Source organism: Terrapene carolina, unplaced genomic scaffold (genome assembly GCF_002925995.2).
Source record: "Terrapene carolina triunguis isolate 2854851 unplaced genomic scaffold, T_m_triunguis-2.0 Scaffold66, whole genome shotgun sequence".
In the NCBI taxonomy this organism is placed as follows: Eukaryota; Metazoa; Chordata; order Testudines; family Emydidae; genus Terrapene; species Terrapene triunguis.
Window position 1 is genome coordinate 7,024,700 of NW_020664417.1, and position 22,867 is coordinate 7,047,566.

A 22,867-nucleotide genomic window follows, 5' to 3' on the forward strand; every position below is an offset into this window, starting at 1 on the left:
TAATACAGAATAAACACAGGATAAAGTTTGGTCATTAGAGACATCTCATCTAATTTTTTCCATGATTCACAACCTAGTGTCTTCAAAGGATATAATGTATGCAAAGTAGTGAATAGAATGGAGTATCTTTATTCCGTCATCCCTTGGTTTCATTAGACAGCTGAAACAAACTGTGCTCCTATGTCCAACAATACATCTCCTGGCCTTTTAAAATCATTTCTGAATATAGTGTGTTAAGTTTGAAGACAGATCAATGCACCATGAAGTGATTTTAAAATATGTTTTATAATATTTAATTAAAGATCATCTCACAATTGAACTAAACTGTCCAGGATTAGCCAGCACTTTCAGAAACAACAGCTCCAGTTTGTTATTTAGCAATAGCTGCTGCTGCTGCTGCAGAATATCTGTTTTCAAAAAGGGAAAGTTAAAAATGGAGACTTTAAAAAATATATTTCAACAAGGGAGGAGAACACTTTTGGAAATAAGGGGCCTCCCCAAAAGGAAGTGGGAGTTATGTAATTGTGAGGAATGATAATTTATAAAAAATATTTCATACTAAGTGCAATTAAGGTTTCTAATTTAAAAGCATCACCTTCAACACACACACAAACTTACAATCAAAATATCTGCTTATGCTGAAGTAAACAATTTCTTGGATATTCTCAATTTCTGCATCATTAAGGATTAGCTTAATGGGCTTCTAGTCAATTTCACAGTTGAGAACAACACAGGCCTAATGGCTGTAGGGGTAGGTAAGTACAGAGTACCTGTGATAAATGTATCACATTTATACCTATTTCAAAAGACTTCCTCTATCTGCCCATTCCTGCACAAACCAATTTTTCCTGTATGCTACTTACACATAACACAGTAAAATAGCACTTCTTGATACTATTATGGAAAGGCAGCAACCTCTCAGTTTGAAAGGTTTGACCTTTCTGTCATAAAGAGAAGTGTTGCTATCCATCAGAAATCCTCAGGAAAAGTTCTTTAGACTACAAGTTGGCTTGCAAGGTGCTGGTCAGGTGGGGATGTTTGTTACATTTAACTTGGTTAAGACAATATGGATATATGAAAGTTAACTGTCACTGTTTATCCCCCTTGGCAAATTCTTAATGTTTTGTCAGTCTCCATAATGGTGATTGCAAACTAGAAACTTCACACTCTTTTTGTTCATTAGATTTTAGCTAACACACATACCTTTCAGCATTTTTAAGAGAGAGGTCACCACATTTTGAAAGTTGTTCATTTCTGAAATAGAAACATCGGTGTGCTCTTTCATCATATTCCAAACATCTTAGGTTCTCCATAAATTCTGCCATAAAAGCAATATTTGTAGAAGATTGGTTGGGCCATTATAAGTTGGTATTTGTGTTCAGAGCTTTGCCAGAGCTTGCAAGGCAGATTTTAAAACCCAAACAGTTAGCTTTTTATTGTAAAGCTGATTTTTTTTTTTTTAATCAGCCATCCTAGTAACGTTGCAAAAACTCAAACTATCCATCTGCAATTTCTCATGAGAAATCTGCCAGGTGAGACTCAAACCAGAGGTAAATTGGGAAGTAAATTGGAGGTAAATTGGACATGTTAGAGCCTCAGCTGGTGTAAATCAGAATAGCTCCATTAACTTCAGTTGAGCGGTGCTGATTTACACTAGCGGAGGACTGGCCTGTTGTTTTTCAAATGTTTAAATAAAAATAATCTCAGTCTAATGTACATCTACTTAGTCTGCCCAAGAAAAGTGAGGCTTTTATTTCACTATCTCAGTTTGAAAATACTGTACAGTAGAATCCACATCTATTACTTAACAAACAGATTATCTTTATAAAAACCCGAGTTTACTGCTCTGTAATCTCTGCTGATAATGAAATCCTTTTATTCAAACATTTTAGAGATTGTCTCTCTTAAGACATAACCATGTGATGACTTTTTGAATAAATTTTGAAAAATTGGATTTTTTCTGTGAAGAAAACTAATCAGAAGCTGTCCATTTAACCCTTAGAATTTCATATATTGCTGCTTGTCATTCAGGAGTAACCTTTTTATTTGAGCTCCTGCTGCTTTCAAGGGTCTTAATGTTACTAATATCTCCATAAATCATGACTTTTGGTTTTAGACCTCAATCAAGTATCTGGGAAGTGGGGAAAAGCAGCAGGTGCTCCCCTTTCTCTTCATTCTTTGAGGAGCTTAATAACTTCATTCAAACTTTCCAACCTTTGACTCCACTGGCTCTGCTAACTAGGCTTGGAACGCAGACCATACTGTGAAGTTATGCAGTGTTGGTGTTAAGATCACATGCAGTGCTAATGTTACAAAGATTTTTTTGGGTGGAAAAAACCCATATAATTAATGAACAACTTCTTTATTCCGTAAGAGTGGTGTGCCTATTTCTAGCAACATATAAGTGGAAGCAGTGCTAATTATGTTTAATGATGGCAATAAAATAGAAAGCTTCAGACCTATAATAACCAGAGTTATAAGTTTAAACTAGTGTCTGCCTTTCAACCAGGCTGTATCATGTATTTGTCTACCTGGTAGATCACATTTAGCAAGACAGAAAATTAAATAAACTACTAGAGTAACTGAGTCAAATTCTGAGATCCTAAATCAGTTTTTACTAGGGCAAACTCCAAATGGTCTTATGGACATAAAAGAACTGAATATACAATGAATAAGAATCTCAAGATGTAGCCTATTGTATGTGTTACTAGAATATATGAAATATATCTTTACTTAAATTGTAGGTAACAAAACAAGAAGTGTAATACTATAAAATAATTAGGTATGGATTGCTTTTCTGTAAATACAAAAGTCATTTAGACTCACAAAATTCTGCTTTTTCTGGGCGAATTCTGATTTTAAGGCGTGAGTACTATATTACTAGGTTTTTTTTTTTCATAGCAGTCATGGCAATAGAGGTTGAATAGAATATGTTCCTATGATCATAAGTTTTCATGACAGTTTTGCAAGGCTGGAGTTATTGTATGATTTGTTTAATCTTTCTGTTGATTATAGACTGTAACTGTTTTTAAGCAGATTTAGTGTCACCGAATAAAATGAGACTGTGCTTTATTTTATCTTGTCTTGAACTGTTGGTCTTTATCTTGTTTTGGTTTATTTTAGGGTTAAAACTTATACAACTTACACAAATAATTCCATCGGTCATATGATTGTAAAGCATTGTGAAAATGTATGCTGCTATATAATATTGAATAGCTGAAACAATAGGGCAAGTTCATACCTGGTGCAATTACCACCACTGAAGTAAATGGAGTTACATCTGAATAGGCAGATTTAGATTAAATAGGCAAAGTTCTGTTGTGGTTTCTCTATTTGAATATTCTGTAGGAAGTGATTTCATCTGATTATCAAAACCATATCACCAAACAGTGTCACAACTGAGTCCCAGTTCCGCAGATGGATTTAGGTACCTAAAACCCACTTTAGATGCAACTGAGATACTCAACACCCCCCCCCCCCCCGCTAAGCTCTCACCTAACCTGGAGGTGCCTACATTTTCACCACTTAAGTCTCCTACATGTCTAAGTTTCTGCTACTGGGCATGCATACTTTTGTCTCAGCCGGGGTACCTGGGCACCAGGTGAAAGTAAGGGTTGCACATCATTGGGGATTTTTAAAAGCAGGTTGGACAGACACCTGTCAGGGATGGTCTAGATCAGTGCTTCTCAAAGTCGGGCCGCCTCTTGTTCAGGGAAAGCCCCTGGCGGTCCGGGCCAGTTTGTTTACCTGCCACGTCTGCAGGTTTGGCCAATCGCGGCTCCCACTGGCTGCAGTTTGCTGCTCCAGGCCAATGGGGGCTGCGGGCAGCGGCGCGGGCAGAAGAATGTGCTGGCCGTCCTTCCCGCAGCCCCCATTGACCTGGAGCAGCGAACCGCAGCCAGTGGGAGCCGCGATCGGCCGAACCTGCGGACGCGGCAGGTAAACAAACTGGCCTGGACCGCCAGGGGCTTTCCCTGAACAAGCGGCGGACCGGCTTTGAGAAGCACTGGTCTAGATAATACTTAGTCCTGCCTTGAGTGCGGGGGACTGGAACTAGATGATCTCTTGAGGTCCCTTCCACTTCTATGATTCTATCCTATCTTGCCTGTGGGTCCAATCTGGTAGGGTTTTTTTTTTTTAAAAATAGATTCATATGTCCTAGGGCCAGAAGAAACCACTGTGATTATCTAGTCTGACTTTCTGTATAGCACAGGGCATAGAACGTCCTCAAAATAATTCCCAGAGTGTATTTTTTAGAAAAAAACATCTAATCTTGATTTATTCAATGATGGAGAATCCACCACAATCCTTGGTAAATTGTTCCAATGGCTAATTACCCTCACTGTTAAAAATGTACACCATATTTCCAGTCTGAATTTGTCTAGCTTCAACATCCAGCCATTGGCTCATGGTATACGTTTCTCTGCTAGGTTGAAGAGCCCATCATGAAATAATTGTTCCCCAGGTAGGTACTTTCAGAGTGTAATCAAGTAACCACTTGCATTACTATTTGTTAAACTAAAGGGGAGGAATTCTTTGAGTCTACCACTATGACGTATTTTCTAATCCTTTAATCATTCTGGTGGCTCTCCTCTGAACTCTCTCAAATTTATCAACAACATTTTAAAACTGTAGACACCAGAACTGGACACAATATTCCAGCAGAAGTTGCACCAGTGTCAGATGCAGAGGTAAAAAATAATTTCTCTACTTCTACTCAAGATTCTCTTATTTATGCATCCCAGGATGCATTAGGTCTTTTGTCCACAGCATCACAGTGAGAGCTCATGTTCAGCTGATTATCTACTATGACCCCCAAATCTTTTTCAGAGTCACTGCTTCCCTGGATAGAATCCCCCATTCTGTAAGTATGCTCTACATTCTTTTTTCCCAGATGTATATATTTACATTTAGCCGTATTAAAACACATATTCTTTGTTTGCTTCCAGTTTAGCAAGTAGTCTAGATCACTCTGAATCAGTGATCTGTCTTTTTCATTATTTACCAGTCCCCCAAATGTCTGTCATCTGCAGACTTGATCAATAATGATTTTCTTTCGGTTATAGATAAAGAAGTTAAATAGTATAAGGAAAATAACTGATCCCTGTGGACCCCACTGGAAATAGATCCATTCGATGACAGTTCCCCACTTACAGTTAAATTTTGAGACCTATTCATTAGCCAGTTTTTAATCCATTTAATAAGTGCCATGTTAATTTATCAAGTTCTAGACTTTTAATCAAAATGTCATGCAATACAAAGTCAAACTCATTCAAGAAGTCTAAGTATATCACATCAACACTATTACCTTTATCAACCAAACTTGTAATCTCATCAAAAAAAGATATCAAGTTAGTTTGTCAGAATCTTGTTTCCATAAACCCATGTTGATTTGCATTAATTATGTTACCCTTCTTTAATTCTCTATTGATCGAGTCCAGGATCGATGTCAGGCTGACAGGCCTATCATTACCTGGGTCATCCCGCTTACCCTATAAAAAAATTGGCACAACATTAGCTTTCTTCTAGTCTTCTGGAATTTCCTCAATACTGCAAGCCTCATTGAAAATCAGTCTTAATGGTTCAGTGAGTTCCTCAGCTAGCTCTTTTACAAGTCTTGGATACTAGTTATCTGTATGCTGATTTAAAAATGTCCAACTTCAGTAGCTTTTGTTTAACATCCCCCAGAGATACTAGTGAAGTGGAAAGGGAGATATCATATGTTTGTCCCCCAAATACGGAACAGAAATGGTTATTGAATACATCCACCATTTCTATCCAGTAACAGACCAATACCAATTTTCAGGATTCTTCTTCCCCCCCATATATATTTAAAACAACCTCTTTCTTATATTCCGTAACTCTGCTAGCTATAGAGTGTCCCTTGGCTTCCTTCATCAGATTTCTACAGTTCCTATCTTTTGATTTATATTCATTACTATCAACTTCCCCTTTCTTCCCTTTGTTATATATTATGTTTTATAGCTACCTTCACTTCCCCTGTAAACCAGGTTGTTTTTTATCCAGCATGGCCTTTTCCCTCAGTTATGGGCTTTTGGGGCATCTAATAAGGTATTCTTAAATGGTACCCAATTATCATTCATATTTTTCTGATTAAATTCTTCCTCCCAGCTGATTTGACTTATAATTATTTTCAGTCTTATGAAATTAGCCCTATTAAAGCACCAAGTATATATGTATGTAGCTGGTCTGGACATTTCAAAAGCAACTCAGGATCTGATGCTGAGCTACTTCAGAACGGTGCAATTTACGGTTACAAAATATAGTAATCAGAGTTCCCACTAAGACTGTCAGGGTGAGGATAGCTGTAGCCTATCTTCCTTAAAACAAGGATACAAAAATACATGGCGGGCCCCCAATCTGCAGATATTTTTGAATGTTGTCCTATTTATCCTATGAGTGAAAGCCACACAGATATTTCTTGACTCTAAAAAGAAAATGGTCCCACTGAAACATTTTCTAAATTAGAATTTAGAAAGTAACAATTTTTCAGTAAATAAAAATGTAAGGCACCATACTTCATTCTTTGTTTCACTAGTATATTCAGTGCTCCTTTCAGCATCCATGCACAGCATCTGGTGTGTGGGTATGCTCCTTCCTGTGGCAAGTTCGACTGTCCCCTGACACAGCGGTTGCCCCTCAGAAGGTGGCAGAGTGGGAGAAGTGAAGCAGAAGTAGGTGGGCTTGTGACTGGGGAGTCTGATGATTTGTCTGTATTCTCATCCTGTCCACAGTAAAACTGCTGGGGAAAACCGTCTGAGGCTGCATCAACTCCCACTGAACTGTGGAACTGCCCTTTGTAATCTAAACCTGACAGCGCCACTCTGGAACTCCACTGCAAGTGTACTAGAAGAGTGTCAAGTGCAGAGGCACAGGCAGCCCCTCCACACAATTGACCCTGGCTTCTCCAAGATGCAAGGTTCTGTGGGCTGAACATCTTTTCATTCTGCAGAGGATGGGAGCATATCCCACCTCCATTCCCCAGCAAAAAAGTTCCTAGCATATTCTGGGTTCCTCTCTCCTATCTAGGGATGTACAAGGTTCACAGGTTAACCGGTAAGCATTAGTCTTACCGGTTAACCTGCCTTAACTGTTAAACCCGGGCTGGCAGGCTGGCCGGCCCCAGCTGCCATCACTGGCTGGAGCGGGCCCCAGCCGTGCCAGTGGATCAGCCCCAGCTGATCTGGCCAGCGGGATCGGCCCCAACTGCTTAATCAGTTAACTATTTAAACGATGTATTTTAAATCTTTTAAACGGTTAACTTTTTAAACAGTATTTACATCCCTACTCCTATCCAGGTTACATCTGCTTACTGCTGACTAAGGGGTCCCTTAAGGAGCTGTTTTTTTTCATAGCAGTTTTTCTTGTATATTTTCAAAGGAGCAAATGACAAGCTTAGATGTTTGTGCAACATAAAGCCAAGTCCTTGGTCAGCGTGGTGTGCAGGATTTTTCTTTGTCTTTCATCACTTGATCTTTCCCTTTCTTCTGCTTATTCTCTCCTGCCGGTTTCTTTCTCCATGTGACCCCCTTTATCTTATCTGTTCACTTCTATTGTATTGGGCTCTGGATCTTCCTCTCCTCCCCACTTCCTAAATTATACTCCAATCTCAGTTGCACCTGTGTAAATCCAGAGCAACTCCACTGACTTTAATCTGCCCCATAGCTCGTTATTTTTAATTTCCTCCCCACCATAAGAAGGCATTTTTTTAAATCACCATGGCAATAATTTTGCTGTGACCCTCTGTGTGACTCCTACTAGATTCACCCTATTGTTTGTGCAGTCTTTACTTCACTACTGGAGTGAACTTGTCCTACTGCCCAGTGGTAATGTATGATCTAATTAGTGTGAAATCACACTTGTGAATTTAATTGGTTGATTTATTTAATTTACAAGTGTGACATTTCCATTCTTGAATTGCAAAGGGTTTTTGTGTGTGGACTTTTGTCTTTGGTGTGGACTGCAATGTGCTTACCTTCACACTCCATATATTATTAAATGGCAATACACCTCATTTAATTAAACAAAAAGTTATAAACTAGATGGTTCCCAAATGCATAAAGTTCCAGTATTTTCCCCTCAAAACAAGAAAGTGTTTGCCAGGTACTTGTATCAGGACACTTTTTTTGACCAGAAGTAATGCTAGCTACAGTAGAATTCATATGTGTTCATAAAGAAATCACCACATTTATCTAGGGAATGAGCTGTGTCTTACAAGATCAAATTAGTGTGATGCTTTCAAAGTTTCACAGTGGAGGTGAGACTGCCATTGGCTAAAAGCCAGATTTTATGGGTGTGCAATGGAAAGCAAACAGAGGGTCTCTCCCAAAGAGCCAAGCAGAATTACAGCATATGTGCTCAGTGGAATGCAGGGACTGTTTTCTCCATCCCTTTCTGGGGGCACAAAAGTGTACCAAAGAGGCATGGGGGAAGTTGGATCATACATCTGTTCTCCTGTACAACCTGCTAGCTTGACATTTAGTAAACCAGTCCCTGTGCATACCCAGTAGCTCAAAAGGCACTCACCGAAGTGGAATACCTCTTAGTGCTCTCTCTGGGCAGTGCAGGTCCTGGTTACCCTTACTCCAGGCCATGACACAAGCTGTCCCTAAATGATTGACAGAAGCACTGTCTGACCCATAACCTGCACTACAGACAACACTAATGCATCATGTCAGCAGAAGTTCTTATTCATATGCAGAAAAATAACTCATAATTCATTCCAAGCTCTCTCTTTACTTTGGAGGGCAAACAAGCTTATTCTCTTCTCCACACTGGTTTAGTTGTGCTGGCTGACATGCTGTGGAATGGGAAAGAACAAAGGCTCTGTCCAGTCCCTACTCCTTTATGCCAACTCCTCCCCACCTGTGCAGAAGAGGCATAGCTTCTCCATAGTAGTTGTTCTGTCCTGTGCACAGAATAGGATTGAAGAAGTGCCTTAAACTCCCTTCATTCCCTACATGGGCACATAAATGGGTCCCAACAGAGTCTTTAGTAATTTGTTTAACACTTAGCATATATTTTTGCAAATTGTGGGGGTGCAAATTGAGGTTGGATGGATGGTGGAGGTCATGTGGGGTGAGTGACTGATAAAGGTTATAAAACTGGGATCTGGCTTCATCCCTTTACTGATCATTTCTAGACTTCTAGACTTTTGTTTTAAGATGAAGAACTTGTTTAAAGCAAGAGTAATATTTTGGGGTGCTAGCTGGACTCTGGTGAAACACACTTTCAACCTTAACTATTTTCGGGGGAAAAGTGTTTTTTTTTTTTCTTTAAGAATATAAACTAAACTGCATATTTTTTTCCTTTAACAATACTGATGAAATATTCTGCATTTCATTATGTTTCTGCTTCTGATGGAGAAGAAAATAAACCCATTTGTGACATTTAGTTAACTTTTTTATTCATTGTACTATTCATTTTACTTTGATCTTTATCTTTCATTTGCTGGTAAATGGGATTATTTCTGTTCCCCATGTATATACCATTGTGCTTGTTTTGCTGTGTCTTGAAATCCGTGTGCCATAGCTTTCTTAAATTTCTCTGTTTGTCTTTTACATTCTTTAACTCAGTCTTTAATTCCTCAGTTATATCTGAGACTGCACCTTCCTAAAAAGAGCAGTAAATTATGTAGCACTTAAATAATTACTCAAAGAGTATGGATTTCAGGAAAAGCTGGAAGGCAGCACGATTTATTTTTTTTTACCTCTCAAAAATACTTATTCAGTTCTAACTTTTCAAACAACTGAGTAAGCTCACAAAGCCCAACTCTTTATTATGTCGCCACACACTCAGGGAGCTTTCGAAAGCATTTCAGTGTCAAGAATGGAGCTAACCTCATCTTGTCCTCACTACTGGCTGTTCTTGCAGGGGTTGGCTAGTTTCCAGCTTTGCCTGTTGTTCATACATATTTTTTTGCTGGTAAGGAACACACTCAAGTCCCAGGAACACATGCTGCTGAATGCTAGGAGACATTTTGTGGTTTAAGATTAATAGAAGTAATTGCCTTTGTTTGAGAAATAAAGTCAGCCATGACTGCATACATGTAACATGCATGAGTAATAGATAATTTGTAGTTGAAACAGCTTAATTGTTGGCTTTTACTTGCCCTTTCCAAAATGAAGCTGAAATGGGGCTTAAATATGTGTTTGACGCCTCCCCCCCCCCCATGCCTCAGGATACTTAACGCAACATCACAATAAATCTTTGCATGAACTGAATTGACAGAGTATCTAAACACATAAATGAGTTCATTTAAATCAGGGAAGCAAGCTTGGCCAGCACAGAGTGTATTGTTGTTTGGAATTTCAGACAGGAAGTATACACTGGAACTGAACAGTTTGGATGAATCCCTGAATCTAATGTTCATTTCATTAACCAATGTATCAGTAGACATTTTTGTCTGCTTCTAAGAATATTTATGGTTTGCATTCTAGGATTAAGTGGTACAAATAATAGCATCTAAAGTTAATGTCTGTATATAGTGTGATGTTTATTCATCTGTTTCCATGAACTTCTACAGGAATTAAATTGATCAGACACATATTCACTGACTAATATCTTGGCTTCCAAATGTCATAGATTTCAATAAATGCTTAGTCCAAGAACTGGTAGATTCCTAACAATGTGAGCAGATAAATCATATTGCAAGTTTTTACTAAAAATAATATTTGCAAACCTCTCATCAGAACATTTATTTTTTCATACACTGGTATCATCTGGACAATCTCTTCACTTTGCAAAAAGTTTGGTGTGTCCACAGTAGGTAACTCATTTCCAGACAATGCCTTATTATCTGCATAAGCAAGCATATGCTGGATTCAAAGACCTTGCATACCTACTTGGGATCGAGATTAAATTACTAAGCTTTTTGGCATTTTTATGTAAAATGTTCTTTATTATGGCCTTCTCATAGCTGAAGTATGAGTCACTTACAAACCATAATAGATTTTGGCTATGCTACATGATGAAGTGTTCTGGATGCAGTGAAACATTTAATCCAGACTCCAGGCAGAGTAATTCCCAGTGGCTACCTTAAAAAAAAAGAAAAAGAAAAGAAACAAATTATGGCACCTTCTCTTCACAGTATTAAGATTATTATTGGTTAGAAACAGAGATTATTTAAAAGTACAAGAAAAAGTGACTGCTTTTCTTTTTAACTATTGAATGGCAATGAAGGTGATTTTAATTCTAATTTGTATGACTTCTTGTGACCAGTCAGTTAAACCTATGGGTTTTGAAAGCAATGCGATCTGTGGTTGTTTTTTAGAAAATATTGTTTCTTCCTACAAATGATGCAACTGTAGAATGTCAAATTGCCTTACTAAAATGGTATTTTACTGTATAAAAGCGTAAAGAAAAAAACAATTCTGTGGTGTTAAGGGAAAAACCCATTCAAAACACTAAAATTAGGCCCCAAGGATAGAATCTACTACGCAAGATGTTATTTTTTTAAACTTCTGAATCACATGAAGTGTGATATTGTGCCAGTTATTTCCTGGGGGAAATGCACTCTGTTGAGAGAACATTGAATCATATCATTTCTAAAGCTTTAAGGACTGAGGATCAAAGGCAGTGTGTATCCTCTCAATAGGAGGAAAAACATGTCATAAACTGGACACTTATCCAGCCACTTATCTTTTGTTTTGTGATTATTTGAAACGGTAAGTGAGCTATAACTGCTAACATCCAGCAAGACCAGAACACACTCAGAGGATAAAATTTGCAAAGGTACTTGGCAAATTAGGAGCCTAAGTCCCATTGACTTTCAGTGAGATTTAGGCACTTAGGGCTGGATCTATAAGTGAATTGTCTAACCATGGGGCTATGGGATATTCTGATGGGGATCATCCTCAAGTTGTTTGACTCTAATTAAATAATTACATGATTAAATATTATTTGGGCCAGAAAAGAGTTAGAATTACTATATTATAGGCCAGTAATTAGGGTACTCAACTGAAAAGTGGCTGATCCATGTTCAAGTCCCTTGAACATGGATCAGCCACTTTTGAGTTGAGCGCACTAACTACTGGCCTATAGTATAGTTTCTTCCACAGTATAACATCAACCTGTGTATTAACCTTTCACCACTGCTTACAAGTGGGATTCTTTTATGTCTAAAAAAGCCTCCTGGCCCATAGCAGAATAATCTGATGTGACTCTTAATGCTCTGCCTAGGACTTTGTGTTGTGTAGAAAATTGAATATTCGGATGTGTTAATCAACTGATATCTGTCTTTATTAAAATATAAACTGTTACCTTGTTCCCAGGCATATCATGATAAGCAGGTGGACTTCCCATCCTGTTCTGAAAATTGTAAACATACATGCCCTGCAGGTCAAGTTTACCACCTTCCCAGGCCCTGGCATCATTAATAATTAAAGTAATAAACATAAAGCTATATTTTTTCTCTCCAAACTTGGCTGTTTCTAGGATTTTCCATACTGGTCCTCTGATGCAGACCCTAGTTCCCTCTGCATCTGAGAAATGCTCTAACCCCCCTTAATATCTGGGTGCAATTATCAAGATGCACCTGCTACTTCTCTCTAGCATCTCGATGCTATATCAATGTCATATTTGTGATATCACAGTTTAGTGGAAATACATAAGCTCTGATTCTGCAAATACTTAGCATGTGCGTAACTATGTGAGTAGTCCCTCAGATTACTTGTGAATAAAGCTACACACGTGCATAAGTATTTGCAGTATTGGGCAGCCATAGTTTGTTGCAAGTACAAAAATGCCAAAGAGATGGAGATAGGAAGGAAATATATATTCCTGGCCAAATTCTGCTCTCAGTCAGATCAGTGTAATGGAACAAAATTTAGCCTTCTGTTTTCTGATTTAGCATTTCTATGGAGATTTGAAGACTGGAAATATCCTTACTTCTTGTCATACTGAAAACTTTTCAGATTATGGGCCAGAACTGTCTCCTATATAGAAAGGAGAAAAGGCTTGAGTTTTCTGTCATACATTATAAAACTCTAGGCATAAACAAGAGCCCTCTGCTAACAATTACAGCAGTGTGTGATATACTATCTTTAGATGGTATCTCATGAGACTTCCAGAGAATATGATTTCAGCAAATGGAAAAAAGAAAGCATGATGCCACAATATATAAATTAAAAGAAGAAAATCAGTTGCCTTTCTACAAATTAGCTTTCGACTTTGTTTGATCAATAATAAAAGAAGAAATATTAAACACATAAGACATTTGGGGGTTCCTTTCTTCTTAGATCATATTCTCTCCATAGGATTTTGATCAAGAACACAAATGTACATGGTGGTGGTAGGAAGAGTTATTGCATATTTTTTCTGCTGTCAAGCATACTATAGTTGCTGCCACATGAGCTAGCTCAGCATTTTTGTGGCATTTTTGTTTCTTAGTTTTCATTGGACAATTGGAAATTTTGTTGGGAAAAAATGTATTGTTTCTCACTTTGTACCTTTTAAATCTCTTCCCTCACCTCTAAATAAAATTTAATAAATAATGGGCCTGTGGAGACTTAAACACACAGGACCATATTCCATCCAAATCCAGTCTATGTAAGGGTAGAATTTGGCACATTTTCTCCAAATGCAATTGGATGAAAGCATCTCTGCTTTACTTTACATACCTTTTAGCTCATAAACCCCATAGGTTAGGTCACTAAAATTTTATTCCAGAACTGAAATGACTCATTTTATGTTAAGCATGGAATTTGTCTAGCCCATTCAGCAGTAATTGTCTAGGGATTTGTTTGTTGCTGGAGGTGGGGGCTCTTTTGACTAAAAATGTAAAACCTGACTTTCAGCAGCCGTTTAATAATTCAGTAGATTATATCATAGAGATATGGGGACAGGTTAATTGAGTGTATATAATGTATATAAATTGGACACTCATCTTTTTCAGTTAATGTTATCTGGCTTTAGTTGACACTTTTCCCTGGTCCTTAAAAATAACTTTAAAAAAATTGCATGAAGAATAATACTACTCAGGGCTTGATTCTGGAAGACCTCTTTATGTGGGACTGCCTTTGAAGAAAGTTGGGAGTTCCTCTTGTGAAAACTGGTAGGATCAGTGCCAGAGGGACAAAATAAAATGTTTTAGACTCTGATTCAATGCTGAGAACTATGCAAGCATGGGAGGGTCACTCACCCACCCAGTTCATATTCTCTCTGCCTTGGCATGAGTGTGCAGAAGGGTCAAGAATACTGCTCTCTCTATGTACCCTCATTAGGGTTGCAGAAAACTGAACAGCCTTGCCCCACCCCTTCTCTGAGGCCCTGCCCCCCGCTCACTCCATCCCCCTTCCTCTGTCACTCGCTCTCCCCCATCCTCGCTCACTTGCTCATTTTCACTAGGTTGGGACAGGGGGTTGGGGTACAAAGGAGGGATGAGGGCTCCGGCTGGGAGTGTGGACTCTGGGAGATGAGAGGATTGGGGTGCAGGAGGGGGCTCTGGGCTGTGGCAGGAGGTTGGGGTATGGGAGGGGGTATGGATTCTGGGCTGGGGCCAGAAATTAGGGGTTCAAGGTACAGGATGGGGCTCTGGGCTGGAGGAGGGGGTTGGGGTGCGGGAGAAATTGCGGGCTCTGTCTGGGGGTATAGGCTCTGGGGTGGTGCTGGAGATGAGGGGTTTGGGGACAGGAGGGGGTGCAGGGTGCGGGCTCAGGGAGGAAGTTTGGGGTGCAGGAGGGGGTGCAGAGCACGAGTTCCAGGCAGCATTCACCTCAGGTGGCTCCCGGAAACAGTGACATTTTCCTCAGGCTTCTAGGCAGAGGCACGGCCAGGTGGCTCCGTGTGCCGCCCCCGCCTGCAGGTGCCGCCCCTGCAGCTCCCATTGGCCACAGTTCCCGGCCAATGGGAACTGCAGAGCTGGCGCTCGGGGCAGGGACAGTGCATGGAGTCCCTGTGGCCAACCCTACACCTAGAAGCCAGAAGAAGATGCTGGCAGCTTCCTGGGAGCCACACGGAGCCTGCCTGGCACCCTGCATGCCATGCTGCGGGCGACCAACTGGACTTTTAACAGCCCGGTTAGCAGTGCTGACCGGAGCCACCAGGTCCCTTTTCAACTGGACGTTCTGATCGAAAACCGGACCCCTGGAAACCCTAACCCTCATAGGAAAAAAATGCCCTATTGTGAATAGAAAAGTTGTGGTGATTGTAGAGTAATATGGCAAAGAATATAGTTTACAGTTGAATGTGCACAAAACAAAAACTATGGCGGTATGCCAGGATTCTGGGAAGACATGCAACATTCCAGTGAATGACACAGTCATACAGCAAGTGAGACATTATTGCTGCTTAGGAAGCATCATTACAGAGGAAGTTAAAGCTTGCTGTAGCCTTCACACGTGCAACTGGGAGCTTGGGAAGAAATGTGGTTTCCTGAGAAACAATACAGTTTAACCAGAAAAGCGGCATTTCATGCTTTGTTCTGAGTAAAGGCCTCATTCCGAACCACTGAATTTAATGGGAGTTTTGCTACTGACTTCAATGAGTGCAGAATCAAGCCCTAACTGATTACTTATATAAATAGTATCTGATTGATTGCTTTGTGATGTAAGCTCTCAGTTTGATTATTTACGTATAATTAGACCTGAAGTTGTTTGGCTGGAGAAAAGAACTCTTAATCTCATATTTATATTTAAAAAAGAACAATAACAACAAATAAAACAAGGAAAGTAAATTTGAACTGAATGCTGTCTTACCTCATGCTAGCAAACTTATTGTTACACATTCCTCCAAGGCATAATGTAATGTGGATTTGTTTATAGAAAAAACATAAGAGATTAATTTAAACAGTAAATAATAATCCTAACTAGTTCAAGTTAATTAATATTTCCCCTGCTTGGAAAGTATCTAAGGCCATAGGCTGTCATAGCAATCATATTGGCACAGAGATTTTGAGGATAAATGAACGTTCTGCTGTAGGAGCAGGTTTCTTGCATTAGTGTAAGAATGTTACCAAGTCTTGAGTCTGAGGAAATTGTTAATTACAAGTGTAGAGGGTGAAGTTTATCCTGTTATTTCAACTCAATAGTTTTGCTAACGGACATTTTGTCATTATTGGTTTCTTTTCTAATAAATATGTTTTCTTAATCATGCAGCCCTTACTTATGTGAATAGTACCACTGAGTTCAATGGACTAAACAAGTAAAAATATTTGTATGAGGCCCTAATTATGATATTATTGTATTGTCTTAAGAGCAGATATGTTGCATAATAAGAAAGCAAACCTCATTCTCCAGTATCCTAAAGGCATACTTGAATTTTCAGTGTTTTGCAAGAAATGGCTGCGAATTTGTGAGGAGGAAAGTGTTATGGAAAAGTAGAGTGATCAGGCTGTTCTTTTTATCTCCGCCTATAGTAGATCTATTCAAGTTCTTAGTCAACTGACAATAACAAGTTTTGATTCTGGTATTATGACTCTGTATTGCAATCCTTGTACACTAAACCTCTTGTTGAAATAAATGGGATGCTAAGGTGCACAAGGTTTGACATGCTGGCCCCACTGAAACCAATGTGAGTTTTGCATAGACTTCAGCAGGACCAGGATTTCACTCAAAGATTCCAGAAACGGGATTTTATTTTGTTGTGAATAGGCAGCTTGTGACACAGGTAACCATGATACAAATCAAATATTTGGGGAAACCTGTGAGGTAGATTGTGAAACCTGGAAGGTCATTTTCAGCAAATGTAAGTTGTTGAATATCTAGGAAAGGGAAAGGTAGTTTATTAAGGAAGGATATGTATTGGCTTTGATATTTGTTCTAGAATGGTATTTCCTCCCTGCCCTCCATCTCCTCAACAAATGTATAAATAATAAATATTGAAGTCATTCACTGAACTAGCCATACCTCTTCAAACCGGGACACTATAAAAAGTTGGTGGGCACAACTGCCCAATGAGCTTCTGCCCTCATGCCTCAGCTTGTGAAAGTATTTCATCTATTAAATTCATTTTCTATCTCCTAAATAGTTATTAATTTCCTGTAAGGTGGTCGCAGCTGTCCCTCCGTCCGTCTGGTGACACCCCTCACTACAAGTCCCCTGGAATAGCACAGTTTTGCGGGAATATGCATCGGGGTCTCTGCCACTCGGCGGGGTAACCCAGTACTGAGTCTAGGAGCCCCGGTCCTCCAAGCAGAGAGGGCACTAAACAGTTTGGGAGTTCTAGCCCACAGTCAAGGTAAAGCAGCAGTGTCCATAATCCCCGGCCCTCCGGCAGGGCGAGGCAACAAGCAGTTAGGTGGCTCTGGTTGGTATTTAGGGCAGAACAATAATGAGTCTATTAGCCCAGGCCCTCAGGCAGGGCAGGGCAGCAAAGTCAGGAGACTGTGGCCCATAGTCAGGACAGTGCAGTAACAAGTCTATTATTCTAGCCTTCAAACAGGGCAGGGCAGCAAATGCAGGAAGCTCCGGCCTGTACTCAAGATAGAGCAATAATGAGCCTTTAAGACCAGGCCCTCAAACAGGGCGGGGCAGCAAGTAGTCGGGGGCCCTGGCTCTGGCAGATCGCCAACAAAAACAGGCCTCTTGGCCTGTGGTGGGGAGACTGCCATCCCAGGGGTGAGGTGGCAGGGATAGGAGGACACAGGCCCACCCAACTCCACTGCGTCCCAGTCCAGAGCTCTAACAGTGGCAGAGTGGTCTGCCACTGGGTCAACGGGGAAATCCAGCCGCAACACAGCTCCCATGGCTACTTCCTACACACCCATTTGCGGGGAGGTACCTGGGTCCCAGGGTCATCATCCTTCTCGCTGGGGTAAACAGCTAATGGCAGCCCCAGCAACTCCTCGATGTCTCCGGCAACCGGCAGCTCTGGCAGTCCCTCCACATCTCGGGCACTGCAGCAGTTGCTGTCGGGTCTGAGCTCCAGCAGCGGGTGAGGGACGTCCTGCTCCTCTCCAACTGAGCTGGAGGGCTGGCTTTTTATATTTCCAATTCCTGTCCCGGCTCCGCCCACCAAGGGGGCTTGCAGTTATCCCAACGTCTGTCTCAGAGAGGCCACGCCTCCTCACTATATTTCCCAATAGCTCCAAATAGAAGACTAAGTACTAGCTCTTAGGGACCAATACAGGCAGAAATACAATTTGAATGTATTTTTTTATTAAATGGGCCCTAAGGTACAGAACAAAGCAACCAACAGTTGGTGTTGTGGGGAGGGAGTGTGAGGAAATAATAGTCTCTCTCCTCTTGAGCTACCTTGCTTCAGTGACATCAGTTTTAATGGGCATATGCCAATGTTCTTTCAGTTTGCAGTGCTGTGTGTAGGCTATCTTTAATTCCTACTACAACTGTCTACAGGGCTGGCTAATTAGAAATACAGTACCCGCAAACATAAAGATAGACCCAATATATCAGTCCTGGTAGACTGCAAATAAATACATCAGAAAATTGCTATTACAAACACACCTAAAAATATTGCATTCTGATTATAATTGACCTTTTTTGTTTCATTGTGAGCTAGCTCTGTTCCTGCATTTTAAAAGGGGTGTCAGTATGAAATATGGCTGTTCTATTTATTTGTTGCACTGAATTTTCAGGATAAGATCCAGAATGACTTCTTGATCTTACGTACCTTCTTTTTAATCATCCTGAAAACCAGTGAGCCAATTTGTCCTTGTATTAATTAACTTTGTACCCCACAATTCTAACTATTTGTGTTCCCTTCCACTAACTATTGTATGTTGTGTAGATTATAGCTATATTGGGATCAGGGACCTCTGGAATGCAAAGTCATTAGCCGGAAGAAACCCAAAAGTTGACAAACATTACAAAGGACAATCACTCATTGTGAAAATGTGTTCTGGTGGTGAAATGTCACCTGCAGCTGAAACATTAGCTGTGCATGATATATATATATATATAGCATTAATAAATAAATTGAAAAGCTACACAGCTGCCGTACCTTCAAGCCGTAGCTGGTGAAATTTAATAGTTTCAGTAGAACAACAGCATGCTTCATCTGTGCCAGTTCAAGGGCCAAGACTTGACTGGCAGGTATAAAATATAACCATCCTTCATCTTCCATTTCTAACTCCCTTCTCATTCTGTGAGTAATTGTCACAATACTACCTCAGTCTCTTTGAAAATGAACCTCTTGAACAATTTAATTCTTTGAAAATGAATCTCTCTGGCTGTTTAATTAGAGTAATTATTTGTGACACTATAGTTAATGTTGGGTCAACATATTAAAGATTTATTACAAACTCTTATTTTCAGAGGTTTGAATCTGGCAACAAAAGCTTCCTGGTGGAGTTTGGCATATGAGGTCTCATCCTGGGAGACATCTATGCACCGCTTGTAATAAATATACAAATAAATTAAATATAATCTAAATTAATTAATTATGGCCTTCTATAAAAGGCACTCAAAGCTGATAGGTCCAACATTTGACTTAGACTTTTTACAAGTGCTTTCCTACAATGTTCATGCAATGTTTATTATTAGTAATACAAATGACTCAGTTCTCTTCTATAATTACATACAAAAATGCCAGCAGCCCAACACTCATGAACAACCCTACAATAACAAACCACTGTGTGCACAGATCTGAAAGCAAACAAATACTGGTGAATAAAATTATTTTTAAACTTCAGACTTTCTAAGAATTATTATAAACAAGTTTGCAAACAAGATTTTAAAAATTCTAAAGCATACATAAACAAGTGTTTAAAAACAAAAGTGGTTTGCTTATACAGGGCCCAGTATCCTTACTTCATTGAAGCTAATGGGAGCTGATTGCTCTCAGCACCCTGTAGAATGAGGTCCTTAGATAGTTTTCTGATTTTTTTCAAAAACCTACGGTTACTGTATTGAAAACTGAAATTTGCCAGTGACATGTATGAAAACATGAAGGTATTTATGGGAGGAATGGACAAGTAGGCAGTTGAAACTGACATAGAGGTAAGGTTGGGGAGAGACACAATAAGAAACAAGATCAGATAAATACAGATGAACTGAGTTGGGAAGACTCTTGTTCAGATTAAGTGACCTCAAGGCCACAGGTAGAGACAGAGCATGGAGTAGATTAAGGAGCAGCGGAAGCTCCCTAAAAGTGGGGAGGCCACCGGTGCCTGAACCCTGGCCCTGCCCCTGTCCCGCCCCTTCCCCTCAGGCCCTCCCCTGCATGACCCCTTCCCCTGAGTCCCAGCTCCTGCACTTTCCCTTCCCCCAAGACTCCACTCCCCGCTCACTCCCCACTGCCTCTCCCCCTGTCAGCCAGTAAGCCTCGTATTCCCCGTTCTGGCGCCCCTGGGTATATTGGCACAAACTATTTATTCCTCACAGAAACGAAACTCCTACCATTGAGGTGCTCATTCTCCTGATCAAATAAAACTGATTCTGCCATTGATTGCCTTAGTGTTAGGTGATAGCAGAGTATAAGAAGAAAATCTAGTAGTTTACTAGAGTTCGTAGAAACTACAGGCAGTGGAGCTCAGATGTCTGCACTGATTATACCCAGACCTGGTTAAGCCATATGTTCTCAATCAAGTGTGGGGAAATCCCTTGTGGGCAATGAGAAAGGGAGGTACTAAAGTACAATTACTATTCTATCTGTCAATCTGCATATCTGCTTTTTCTTTTAAGTTATCCATTTCTTTGTTTCTCTTTCTGTCTAGCTCACCTATCTACCTTTCCCTGTTTGTAAAACAAACAACAAAGACAGTCCTGCCCCAGCTACTCAGTTTTCTCTTTGGTGGTCTTCAGATTCTGGTGACCACTTAATGTTTTGAGCCCTGTGGGAAGCATTTACTTTCACTATAGATATAAAACAGCTGTTGTCCTCTCTTCCTTTATCGGAACCTTAGCAAGCAGTACCCAGTGAACAGTGAAAAAGCAAGCCCTAAAGTTTTGAATTTCAGCATCAGCAATCCTGTGAGAACTAAACAATCATACTTACATAGAACAATGAGTAAATAACCTTGGCCAATCTTTCAGACACTAGCATTAATATTTGTGAAGTATATAAACACAACGTATTAAAAGAATATTTGTTTTTAGATGTGATTAGGCAGGGAGTGAGGAATTTGTGTTTGCAATTATAAGAGAATCTTGGGGGGAGAGATGGGCAGAACAGAATGCTTTTTTATATAAAATGCAAGGGAATTTTTCCTCCCACAGAACTGAGAGTTGCCAATATGTAAACATTTCAGGGGGAATTTTACACCACCTCATCTTTATGTCAGGCAGCATTTAATGGTTGAATGATCTTCTTCCCCAGGTCTTGGCAGCTGTCCTCCAGAGGCCAACATTGAGGATTACAATGACAGTTGATCAGTGGACCTAGTCCAATATAAACTAGACTAAGACCATTTAAAATCAATTGCTATCAACAAGTCAAATGAACTTTATTTATGTTAGAGGCTTTTCTATGAGGATTTCATAATAACATGGAATTTTAATAGCCTTAGGAGCTTTTTCTGTTGTTGTTGTTGGTGTTGTTATTTGGGAATGTTCTTATTCATCTGATTAGGCATAGTTGACCTGATTTTTTTCAAAGTTAGGTGATTTGCAACATTCATGTTTAATCAATGTCTGACGGATACAGCACTCATGAAACTCTTCTTTTTTCCTGCATCTTAGGTGGAAATAACACTTCAGGATATCAATGACAACCCACCAGTATTCCCAACAGACATGCTTGATCTAACTGTAGAAGAGAATATAGGAGATGGATCTAAAATAATGCAGCTGACAGCCATGGATGCTGATGAGGTAAGAGAATGTTTCTTATTTGAACAAGAATATTAAATAATACCATTTTGTGAACATATTTTGACCTGATTCTGAACTACTCTAATGAGAATTTCACCTGAGAAAGAAGTGCAACAGCACATTTCTACTACAGTCTGGCCCTTCTCCTCCCCCACAGTATATTCAGAAAGTATCATAGTTGTGAGTTACTCCCATGGAAAGATTGTTAGCCAAAGTCGCTGTCACCTGGGGGCATTCACTGGCCTGTGTGAAATGAGTGGATGCTCTCAATCCACCTTTTAATGAGCAGTTGTACAGATTAAAAAAATCACAACCCATAGTTTGGTACTCATTAGCATCCTTTTTGTCATTCTCAGCAAAGATGTTACACGCTGACTTGACACAGAAACTGGACTATCATGTCAGTCCTAAAAGTGCTCACTTTAGCCCATGGTCAAGGCTCTTTGGTGGGGAAGTGTTTGAAACCATAATTTCAGATCCAAACAGCTTTGAACTATGGAGATGTCCAAAATCCAAAGCCAGATCCAAAATTTACAGACTAACCACTGGCTCAGGCAAAGGTTGCTGTATTTTTAAGCTGGGGAAGCTTTCACCGTGTTTGCCTACTCTATGACTAGATCTAGCTACTGTCACTATGATGTGTTACCATGGGCTTTAATTTTATAAAAATAAAAGAGAAAAGAAAGAACTTTGAAAAACCCTACTGAGCATAAGTACTTTTCCTAGCATTCAACGGTCAACCATACGGATTCAGTGCTATCAAGACATTACAACTGAGCAGCCATTAAGAATATAATGGAAGCATTCCAGCTGAACAGCTGACCTAGTAATGATATTACAATATTGTTGGAAGTCTGTGTGTATGTGTAATTTCATTAATTTATTAATTTTTTGGGGCAGAAAGTCATTTAAATGTTAATTGTAATGTTTTATTCATTTTAATTGACTTTCTATTGACTGTACAAAAGGTTACAATGTCAATAGGTGTGTACCAGGCAAGTTGTATTACCAATAAACTATAAAATCAAATAATTAAAAAACAAACACCTTTCATTTAAATAAATAATGAGTTAACTCAACAGTAGTAAGGATAATCCTATAACTCTTTTAGTGTTAGCTTAGTGCCGGCTTCTATGACT

General features: G+C 39.6%; 1 protein-coding gene across 1 annotated transcript in view; it reads left to right on the top strand.

Annotated features, from left to right (window-relative positions):
* Nucleotides 1-22,867, top strand: part of FAT4 (FAT atypical cadherin 4) — a 220,756-nt gene that overhangs the window by 88,880 nt on the left and 109,009 nt on the right. The window contains exon 2 of the mRNA XM_026647814.2: nucleotides 21,597-21,728. Coding sequence (XP_026503599.1) covers nucleotides 21,597-21,728 — 132 coding nt within the window. The remainder of the gene's footprint in view (nucleotides 1-21,596; nucleotides 21,729-22,867) is intronic.